This window comes from Camarhynchus parvulus, chromosome 2 (assembly GCF_901933205.1).
Source record: "Camarhynchus parvulus chromosome 2, STF_HiC, whole genome shotgun sequence".
Lineage (NCBI taxonomy): Eukaryota > Metazoa > Chordata > Aves > Passeriformes > Thraupidae > Camarhynchus > Camarhynchus parvulus.
Window position 1 is genome coordinate 25,165,958 of NC_044572.1, and position 12,004 is coordinate 25,177,961.

Consider the following 12,004-nt stretch of genomic DNA (forward strand, 5'->3'; position numbering starts at 1 on the left):
CATGCATTTTTATGGGTAATAAATACTATAGTCATTAGGAAAATTTCTTACAAACTAAGGAGATGGAAATCTTGTGTTAGTAATTTACATAACAGCCTTCCCTAAGTATAAAGGTTGTACTTTTAATTGTATTCTTGGGGGTCTCAAAAAAAAAAATCTCAACCTACCTATCGCTTTCATCTTCACGTAATAAAAAGCTATGAAACAGGCTGTTAACTGAATTAAGTGTCACAAGGTCATGAAATAAAAGATCTATTTTCTTCTTCTCTTCTTTCTTTTTTTTAGGAGAGAAAACAGTTTACAAAACAGAAAAAGACTTGTTCAATGAAACAATCAGCTTTAGTTACAAGTGCAAAAGTCAGCCATGTGTACTAATTCACAGCAATTATGATGCAAAGTGAACTCCTTGGAGACTTAAAAGTCAATGCCTGGCAATGGTTGGGCAAACAGCAGAGTGGAGCTACTCAGGTGATACTGACCCCTTCAAAGCCCTTTGTGTTACTGAAAAACCCAGCCTATCCAAATATCTGCTTGTCCTCCCTTTCCTAGGTATTATTACTATACCATATTCACAGGGCTGCTATTTAAAACATTACAAACTAGCATGCATCCCAGCACTCAGCTCTTGCATAAGCAATGAATACACTCCAAGGAAACAGAAGCACTGAAGAAGAAAAATTTAAATTTGTGTTTGTAACACAATCCCAGCTGAGAATTAGACGTAGAACATGGAAAGGTGATAGGGCAGGAGTCTTAGAAAATTAATCTTAGTTGTCTTCCCCTTTTTAGACTTTAACACATCATGCCCTCCTGTCTTCTTGCCTCCCACATAAGCAATTACTACATTGCGAAATGAGGTAAAAATCCAAGAGTGACAATTTTCGAGCATTCAGCACTGTCCGTGCTGCTTCCACAATGAAATCACAGGTTTCACGATGGCTTAAACGGGGACTAAAAGTTGGACCAATACAATGTTGAAAGCTAGAGGAAAAAGCATGTTTTTGGTACTTCATATTTAACACATATATTTACACCATGATGGAAAAATTCACCCCAAAAAACCTAGGAACTGCTGATAAAGAGTCTCTGTTACTAGTCTGAATTGGGTTTAAAATTACAAAAGAACCCAAAGACCACCTGCAGAAGAGACAAGTTGCAACCTATCTACCTGGCACCAAGCTATGCCTTTAAGTGGAGCACTGCAGTTAAAAGAAAACTCAGGGCATTCTGCCTCTGCATGTCTACTGCTACAACTTCATGCAGCATCTCACTGTTAATAAAAATTTAGGACAAGCCAACATTTATAGGACATTTAAAATACATCTCAAACCACCTATCTCTTAAAGCAGATCCTTCGTTTACAATGAACTGCTGGCAAAAAGCTTGCTGCAGCATTCTTATGAATGACAGGTCTCTGTAAAGAGTGCTTTTTCTACTGCATTAAAAAATTCACAGCGGTCTGTAAAATAAAATCTCTAGATCAAATGACATTTTAAATGAAAATTTTGCAGAATTCTCTATGGCTGCTATGTTCATGAGACTTTTTATTAGTGTAAGGGGCAAATACTTTTTACTCTGCAAGTGCTTTATTGCATTTTTCCTTCATTTACAGCATGCTTTTTATTTAGGGCTTCAGAGACCCACATTCTTCTCTCCCTCCCCTTCTTTTTTTCTTCCCTGAATGCTCCTAAAGTTACAGAACAAGGGGATCCTACCTGGCAGTCTACAACAGGTCAGTGATCAAACAGAAGGAGCAGTGAGACAGCAGCCAAATCCTGCCCCATCTCCTGAGAATTACAGAAAGCCAGGGCTTCTCAGCCTGCAATGCAAGCGAGGCACTGCACCCTGAGGCTCAGATAATCGTAGTTCACTTACTGCAAGCACACACAGCACAAATCTCTGCACCTACTGAGGTTAAGATGCAAGCATTTTTATTTAAGTTGCTGCTCACTGTAGTTTGCGACACAGGTAGAAGCTGCTTGAAAATATGACCTCATCTGTCTTATGACAGCAGAAACAAAGATGAATTAAAAATACACCAACATTGCTCTGCCCCAGTGATCAAAGCTGTTTTAAATAAACAGTGCTCTTTATCTGCAAAATGTACTGGTCTTTGAACAACTATTCGTTTTACCTAAAGTATTTACATTTGCTTGAACAAATCAATACACCAGGTACAGTAAGCTGTAATATGAACAGACAGAACTAGACCAAGTAGTGAAGTATTGTCATTTACCCGGTAATGCGCCAGTTGTTCATTAAGATACTACTTTGTGCAAGGAAAACACTCTTAAAATCTTAGTGGGTTTTAAATACAGCCTACATTCAGGAATGCATTATGCTCTGAGTTAACATTACACAGCCTACGTCTGCTACGAACTCAAAGAAGCATGAGCAGTCTTTGCCATTTCAAAAAGCCAGTATCACTGCAAAAAGTGAAAATTAGTGGGTGCAGTAACACATCAGGAAAGAAGTGACGTGGTAGAGTGGGTGCCACAAAGTAGTAACTAATTATTAACTTCTGGAAAGGTTAGCATGAATCCTCTTTAGGCCATAAGCTACAGCCAACATGAATAAAGACACATTCTTGATTAAGGAAACAAACTCTAAGCTGTGAGAATTAGAGAGCACAGTTAAAAGGCACGATGCACAGGAACATTTACCCTTTCATCAAGAACGGCTGGCCTATCTAGGAAAGAACTGAGATGCTCTAGCAGAGTCTGCTCTTGAACCGGATCTGTGGTTAAACAGAAGCCTTAGTCCACACAATTAATCTTATGAACTGCACTTTCATGAATGTCATATGAAGGAAATTAAAGATACTTACACAGCCACCAGCAAGAATTTCTGCAGCCAGTGGGACAGATCCATCTTTAGCCCTGAACTTATCTCTCACAAAATCATTAACCTTAAAAGACAAACATTTATGAAAGCTGATAAATTAAAAGGTCAGAGAAAACACTCATCAGCTGCAAATTCTGTGCAAATGAAAATGCAAATATATCTACTAAGCTACCAAACTGCAAGATATCAAAGAAATCAGTCTTAGATTTTATATTAAATATTCTAAAGCTATGTTCTTCCTTCTAAAAAGAATTTGCAGTATAATTCAAATACTTATTATTCAAAAGATAAATAATTGCTAATAATGTAATTTTTAATATCAGAAAATGATAAAATACATTAATATTTTAGAGGTGTCAAATTAATAAAAAATTAAAATTAACAAATTAAAATGTCAAATTAATATCAGAATGTTCAATACTAAGCTTTAACACAATGGCAGTTCAATTGATAGCATTACGTGCCTTTTTTTAAAAATGCATACTACTAGCTTTGATGAATACTGTCTTATCAGTGAACAAACAATATATTATGATTGGATTATAATAAGAAATTCTTAAGTGCCTTACAAACACTTAAGAAATAACAAAATTACAGAAGTAAAACATTTAGAAAAAACCATCACACAAACAAGTTCCTGTCTTACCAAAATTCACTACATGCTCATATTATCTATCTCCTATTGCACTGGAATCATATATACAGTAACCACGTGCAGATACAAAAACAAAAGCCCTCCAATAAGTAACTATTCTGACTTGCTAAGAAGTGAAACCAAAGGCCTATGCTACTTGCAAACAAGCAGATGAGCTGAACAAGTTGAATGAGCTTGTTCTATTTTGGAGTGAGTCCAAAAGTAAGTTTTCAGTAAGATTCTTAAAATTTACATGTACACCTCTGGATGAGACTTGTATGCCACCTGTACTGTTCACAAGTCAGATATTAACAATTGCTAATTTTAATTTGCTGCATTTTACAATGTGGAAAAATGTGAAAAAAATCCATTTACAAACTTACAGTAAGTTTTATGGCCTTCTCTGGTGCTACTCCTAATAGCTGTGGTAACAGACCTGTAACATGGAAACAGAGAATTCAAGGCATTGAGTAACTTGGTATTAAATAAACACATCAACAAATGTATGTAGAGACCAGCACCTAGAAACAGGCGATTTTTACAGCAATTTTGTGTTATTATATATAATGAGAGTACTTAAAACATTCAATTTTGAGAACAAACTTTGTGCTACCACTTCAAGTGCTACCACTGTCTATATGTATTTGTTTCTTTTTCTTTTTAATTCATACTAGCTCATTTTATGTTTAAACACTATTATAGTTTTGCCAAATATGTTTCAGTAATGTCCTAAGCTGACTTTTATTTTCTGCATCTTCACACAAAAATCAAGACCTTCTAATTAATTTTGTGAGATACACAATGAATCCACTTCAAAAGTCAAAACCTCAGTACCTTTTCCTAGCAAAAACAATGGCATTAGATGGCAGGACTGAAGGGGATAGGAATCAAAATAATGCAAAACATTCAAACACGTATGACTGCATTCTTGAGCTCTTTGCCCAGCTAAATCATCAGCTCTTAAAACAAAGGAAGTTATGTTGCTTTCTACCCAGGTATAGAATTTTCTATTTTATTTTGTTAGAAGTGATGTGTTACAGAACTGGAAGTGTGAATTTCTGACTGTCAGCTTCACTTGTTTGAAGTGAATGGTCGATATTTTGTAAACATTTGAATGACACAGCCTAAAAATAGGCAAAGCTTACCAACAAAGCCTGAAGCTAGAATGGTGTTGCAAGCATTCATCAGCATAATGAAATTAGGACACCATTCAAAAATGTGAGAAAATCACCCCAGCTAGAGCTCCTGGTACAGAACCCTTTGTTTTAGCAGCTCAGGCAGCATATTTGGGTGCTTTCTAAAAAGCCTGACATTTTCACCTCTCCATGGTTTTATTTTGTTGAAAAGAAACCCCCAAAACAAGTAAGTTTCCACCTCTAAAAGTTAACCTCCTAAAAAGCATTTTCTTAAAGAACTGAATGTCAGAATAGCACAGAGAAAAATGCACATGGTCTGATTTAGTATATTCTTCAATCCTGCTACCATCCATCAGCTTTACTGGTTCCTACAGATTCTCCTAATAAGAAATTGGCATTGAAGAAAAGCATAATTTGGTTTGTGGTAGCAGGAGACCCAACCATATTCGTACACTGATGTCTTTATACTAATGTACATATACATGTAACATTTACCCAAGATAACTATGCTGCATTATGATCATATGACTGAATATTCAAATTTAAAAATACAGTAGCACCAAGTTCATATACAGTTGCTCAAAACCAAAAGAGATTCTACAGAGTAAGTTAAATTTTAGAATCTGAGTCTCTTAAAAAGTGTTACTTGTACAGTTGACGTGAAACCAGACCTCAATGAAAAACCATTAAGCCATTCCAAATTATGTAATTAAATATTACATTATCTGCAGCACTGTGAGGGAAACACAATAATATAAAATGAACAGGATTTTTTCATTACAAAATTATCTTTGTAATTGCTATAATATTTACAACTTGCTACAGGACATGTGTGGCTTTATATAAACATTATGGCTTTTATATAAACATTGTAGCTTCAGAGTTTAAAAATTGTTCCATATACTTTAAATGCACATCTTAAACCTAATCCAGAAAAATTAAGCAGGTCTGATATAGCAGATACAATTCTAAATACAAAGGTCATTAATTTTAAAATCACATATACATATATTATTACACCCAAGCTATATATACCATGACTTTCAAGTCATATTTTATCAAATAAATCACAGAAAAAGCCATTCTAAAATATCAAGATAGGAATAGTATAAAAGTAGTCCAGTTGATGATCTGCATAAACCTCCAATCTTAGAACCAACATTAGCAGGACAAATTAAATCCATTTTCACTGAACTGATCTGAAGATGGCCTTTTAACCATTTTTCAGCTCCCAAAACTTTGCCTTTGTAAAAACACTTGAAAGTCATAAGAAAAAGATGTTTATCTTGGCACAAGTTATTTTTTTTCCATCTGGTTTATTCCTTTTGTACTGAAATTTGAATGGGACTGTTACAACCCAAAGCTTTCCATAAAACTTTGAGGTAGAGAAGAGAAAGATTAAATAGAAATAGGCAGGAGTTTAAAAAAATCCCAACACCAGAAAAACCCAGCTGAACAACCAAAACCTAGAACATTTTTCTCTTTTCCTGCCTCTACTTCACACATGATTTTATAGTATAAAAGTGCTTTGTAAGTTTAATTACAGATAATGCTGTATACATCTACTGCAGTATAGCAGACGGTGTCCTATGAAAGGTAGCATGAATTTTAAGACCAGGTTTTATAGCCATACCAGGTGCAGCTAGGCCTACTGTCTCCAGCATCTTAGGAAGGCAGAGGGACCCTTCATTTGATCTCACACCTATCTCAAAGTAGTACCTGTGCATTCTATATGCTATGACCATCAAAATTAAATGTTCTTTTCTTTATTGTTTTGATGAGAGCCCTGAAACACTGTCGAGACATTTCTAAACATGATAAAGATGCTAAGTTTTGAAAGAAAGAAAGCACATCAAAGGCCCCATATGAAAATGTCGTATTTCTGTTGGGGTTATCTTGAGATGGTGGGAATTTCTTAGTGTTACTATGCATTAGCAGATCAGCAATATGACACATACACACATGGGGAACAGGCTTAGAAATGTCTGACAGTGCCTTAAAAATGCATGCCTTTTATAACATCAGAGCAGAATATCTTGCACATAGGCAGCTTGCTAGTACAGTACACAGTAAACACATTATTCAGGGCCTTTTTATATCCAAGGCTTTTTAGCAGCAATTACAATGTACCACTTTGTATCTGACACACTGTCATAGTGGGACTCTTAGGGAAGGGGAAGGTGTGTGCAAGACAGAGCACCAAAAGCTGCATTCATTTTGTGACACCCTACAAGTTATTTTCTGAAAGCAGTCCAAATACATTGTGAATACACACACAACAGCTCGTCCAGCCCAGCAGTACTCATAGCACTGAGAAACAAAAATCTTACTGGGACAAAGTATTTTTTTTAGATGTCTAACAGAGAAGTTTCAGTTTCACACCGTGTAACAGATGTGATTTTCCCTTCATATTAAGAAAAAACAGTGACTGAAGGTTTTGTTGCTTGGTCTCGACAAAATATTTGAAGCCATTAGGGCATTTTTCCATTACAGGATTCACACAATAAATTAGACAATTAATCACCAGTTGCTATTCAAATATAGCTCCCTCAAACTGGAAATGGGGTATTTCCTGAAAATTTTGTGCTTTGACAGAACTTGGGGTACAAGTAGGCTTGTAGTTCCCATCTATATATATGGTATTCCATTGTATAATTTGGAAGGAAAGCTCCTGCCACAGTATTTTTGCATCATTAGCATGGGAGTCCATCAGTAATAATGAAGCTGGATGATGAACAAATCATTAAAATCTAAATTAGATGGCATTTGGAGTCACTGCAGGGCTAGAAGCACCATCAACAGAAATAAAACTAACAAACAAGCTCCTGAACAGCTAATGACCACAGATGACAGTGTCTTCAATAGCATTCCCTGTTTTTTCCATCCTCCAGGCAAAGTGGCATTAACAGCATGGCTACCAAGCATTTTCCTGAACTATATTTTATCTCTGGTACTTAAATTTCCCATGAAACTTTGATCAAGTATGTGTGAAATAATCTCTACTGGATGCTTTGCTTAAGTCTGTGAAGCATTCTGTGACTCATCAGGTGGACTTTGATTAAAATTTTATTATGACATGTAGGTGACCTCATCAGTTGGAAGAGACCTTGACAAATCACAACTTTCAAAATTTCCTTAAATTTGCATGCATAAAAATACCTGTGAGTTTCTAAATATGCATTTCAGGTATAAACGTAGACACAACAGTAAATTACAGGTATATGAGATGAGCATTCTTTTCAGCCTTGCTGAGAGACAGATGAAAAATTTATCTCAGATATAAAGTCTTTAAAAAATGCTAACTACACAGTATTAATATAATGCATATTATAAAGACTTTACAGAGGTTTCTATCATGTTTGTTTTTGTTGGTTTGGTTTTTTTTAATCCTAGAGTCTTCTCAGTGGAAACATTGATTACACTTAGAACCAAACTAACATCAAACGAAATTTAGTGCTCCCTATATATCCACAAGATGGTGTAATTTATCCTTATCTGAGATGGTGGTTTAAAACCAAGTTTGGAAAAAAACAGTGGTACAAAAAAGAAAAATCAGTTCACTTTGTTGGATGGAAATATGAGCCTTTTATTAAGAATATCTGAAATGTCTGAGTTCCGAGTGGGGCTTATAATTTCTGCTTGCTTTCTTTAAGTGCATCATGACAAAGAGACCACTGCTCTAAATGTTTCTAGTACAATTTTTAAAAAGCTTTTGCATCTATTCAGCCAAGGAGAAGTCTCCCAGTGATTACCCCCTCCTTCAGTGGGGACAAAACCACCCACACTGACTTAACCCTGAAGAAATCAGCTGAAGAAAGAATTGCAGTGACCGATGAGTAGTAAAAGGTAATGTACTCTGTAGCGTGTCCCACCTAGGGTAGAATTCAAGACTAGACTAAGATGACTCTTGCTAAATGTTTACTGCATTACATTGGGTAATTACACTAATCTATAAAATGCTCCTTTCAAATCTTCCTTCCTCTCAAGCTTAACTGGAAACTCCCTTCTGCACTCAGCTCCTTAACTTTCTTCAACATCTCCCGAGAGAGTGAGCAACAGTCTGAATTTACAGAACTGCACAGAAGGAACTCTAGATTTTTAAGCAGTTTTCTCTATTTGCCTCTTTAAAAAGAGCTAAGTCAGGGTGCTCCTTAAGGAGAGAATTTGTAGAACAGCAGGTCTCAATTTGCCTCTAAAATGATGGTATTTGACTATATAAGCCAGAAATTAGATTATTGGCCTGGTCTTAGAAGTTCAGCTCCACCAAACTGAGATTTCACTATTCGGTACTCCTTGGAAAACAGGAAAGTAGTAAAGATGACGGAGAACGGAAGGACAACCAATACTGATGAAGTTTCCTAAGGTTCCCTAAACCTGGCAATGAAAAAATCATTCCAAACTCAGGACAAGCAAACAGAGTTAAGAACATGCATTTATGACATTTCTGAGTTTTCATCTGTTTTTTTTTCCCAGGTGAAAAAAATCACTGTCCTTCAGAATTTCAATAAGACAGAAGGAGGCAATAGTAGAATTCTGAATATTTATTCTTTCAGGATGCTGGAAGAAGCAGACAAAAATTTGCAAAGAATACATTTGGTTCCTTAGTAATAACTGTGACTTTTGAAAGATTTTGATTGCTATAAATCCTGACAAAATAGAGACCATGTCAATACTCTTTATTAAATTATTATGTCTACTCCAAAAATGGCCTCAAACTCAGTCAGTAATAAGAGAGCTTTCCCATCTCCAATTGTGCTGAAATAATTACAGAGTCTGTATTTTGCAGAGGAGCCACCTAGCCACCCAGGTCATATGTTATAGTGTGCACATCTATCACACCAACTTGTTTTAATGTTGTTTCCCACATTGTTTTATGAACTGTTACTTTTTTTTTAAGGTGCACACCACTTTGCCAGTTCATAATAATATGTTACTAAAATCCTCTGTTCTTCATTCCTTACTGAACTGCCTTTAACAATTAATTTCTTTCATTACAATATCCTTTTCCACAAGTGAAAAGAAGTTTCTAAGCAAGCTAGCTAAAAATGAAGTCAGTAATGCAAGTTTCAAAATCTCCCCTACAAATATGGCAGAGGGGCATAAAAGATTTCAATAATTGTGACACCAGAAATATAATTTTCTTTAACTCTGTGACAGAGAAGAACTGAAATCTCACTCTGAGGTTCCTGATTCTTTATGACTCCTCCTGAATTACCTGAACTGACATCACTGATGCCACAACTGGGACAAGGACAGAACAAAAAAAAAAAAAGTCACCATTTAACTTCAGGCACTTATCTAAGCTTCAAAGTGGGTATGATTTACATCCTGAACACGGTCAATGGATTTTGGAGCTTTCTCCACTGACTATGAAGGCAGGTTGGAATGGGTAACTTTGTAACTTAAGTGTATTGGTTACATATATAAAGCTAAGTGGGCTGAAACCCAATGAATCACTGCGGCTGACTCCACAGTGACAACCCAAGAAAAGGTATACATAAAACTTGATAAAGATGACTATTTCCAATGATTACTGAAGCAAATGCAACTGATTCGCACAGACCATTTAGTCTCAAAAGAAACACAACAAAAAGTACTGCAAAGAACAAAAACTCACAGATGATCTAACTTCTTACCAAACAGGACAAAACACTCTGGGCACTAAGCACTGCTAAGGAAATGAGAACTTGACTAACAATATATTTTTGCTGTAGGAAATTGCTAATGTTACCCTATGGCAGATAAGGAGAGAAAGGACAGATAGGTCCTACAGCAATGTTCTCATTACAGTGAGGTTTTAAGTTTGCAAATCCTTCCCGTGTAACAAAGAAGCAAAACTGAAGTCTGAACTAAAAAGACTTAAAAATCCAGTCACACAAAACTCTTAATAGTATCTTATCATTAGTATATAACACCTTTTAAACTTACCTCGATAAAGGCCAAAGAAACCTTCATAACGCAGCACTTTCTTGAAGCAATCAAAGCTGTTTTTATACATTAGTTCTCCCACAAAAGAGCCTGTAGAACGCTGGTTTTGCATGCGAGTTTTCACTAAATCAATTGGGTAGACTGCAGTGGCTCCAACAGCTGCAAATAAAATTCAAGATGTAAGAAAACATGATTTTGCATTTGCACTGTTTGACTGCAACTGTCATCTTTCACATTTACATCGAACATATCTAGTTATATCTTTTTTTTTCATTATATATTCTGGATACATTAAACTACCTCCCACAGTTTTAACCAAATACACTTTCCAGTCCTACCTCATTATTAACTTAATTTTCCTGAAATTTGTCTGGGGACAAATCAGATAGCAACACCACCTGGAAACTCCAACAGCTCATAAATTCCAAAATTCTTGTAGACCAGATGATCCTTTCCCCTTCAATCTTACAGTCATCCCACCCCTTAGACACAGCTCCAAGGGAAAGTCTGAGAAGTCTTTAACACTTAAATGAGAGGCAGAAGGAGAAGAAGGGCAAAAGAAAAGAAGAAAAAACCCAAACAGTGAAGATGAATATTCTTTTGCTCAGCCATGACTAACCTCCAGCAACTGAACCAAGGGCAAACCTGTACGCTGATTCTGCAATCTGGATGAGAACAGGTCGAGACACATCGCCTGAAGCTTTCTGTCAAGGCAGGATTTAAAACACAAAGAAAGACAAGAAAACCAATCAAAACATCTCATTTCTCAAGAGAATTTTCCATGATCAGACAGATATAAGTATATGGATACCTGGAAAAAATTCCACAATACACTAGAGATTTTGTTCTCAATTATTATTTCTTTACCACTGATTTCTAAGTGTCATATAAGGCAGCCTCTTCAGATTGGAATAGGAAAGAAAATAGATACTACAACAAAATTATACAACTCTAAAATCAATGGTCTAAATGTGGTCTAAATGAGGACTTACATATTGCCTCTTCAGTCATTAAACTTCTACAGCTAAAAGTAACTCCAGCTTGGAATTTCTTTCTACTGTTGCCAAAACCAGGTACACCTATTACTTCCCAGGCTACCAAAACAAGTATGCAAGCATTCACACAGATTGGCTGAAGGAAAATAAGGTTCCATAAAGCACCCCCACAATTTCATTTTGCTCACAGTCTATGAGTACTAGATTCAACTCAATGAAAAATAAATTTCAGAAGTGTTCCAGATTTAAAATTGCTATCTAATGAAGGAAAATAAAGAAAACAAAAGTTCTGCAGGGGCATTAAATCTTTCATACTTACTAGCACTTTCTGCAATATGTTCTTTTTAGGATAGAAGTAAAGCAACAAAATAAAAATATGGATACATTTTCCTGTGTTTACATTTTAGTTAATTCCAATATAGGTGGAGATGACCAGAAATAAATTAAAGATATCAATGTAGCTGAAA

The 12,004-nt window shown here is 35.7% G+C and overlaps 1 protein-coding gene across 2 annotated transcripts in view; it reads right to left on the reverse strand.

Annotated features, from left to right (window-relative positions):
* Positions 1-12,004, reverse strand: part of SLC25A13 (solute carrier family 25 member 13) — a 99,088-nt gene that overhangs the window by 26,085 nt on the left and 60,999 nt on the right. For both annotated transcript variants that reach the window (XM_030963576.1, XM_030963568.1), the window contains 4 exons: positions 11,162-11,246; positions 10,543-10,701; positions 3,862-3,914; positions 2,828-2,908 (listed from right to left, as the gene is read on the reverse strand). In XM_030963576.1, coding sequence (XP_030819436.1) covers positions 2,828-2,908; positions 3,862-3,914; positions 10,543-10,701; positions 11,162-11,246 — 378 coding nt within the window. The remainder of the gene's footprint in view (positions 1-2,827; positions 2,909-3,861; positions 3,915-10,542; positions 10,702-11,161; positions 11,247-12,004) is intronic.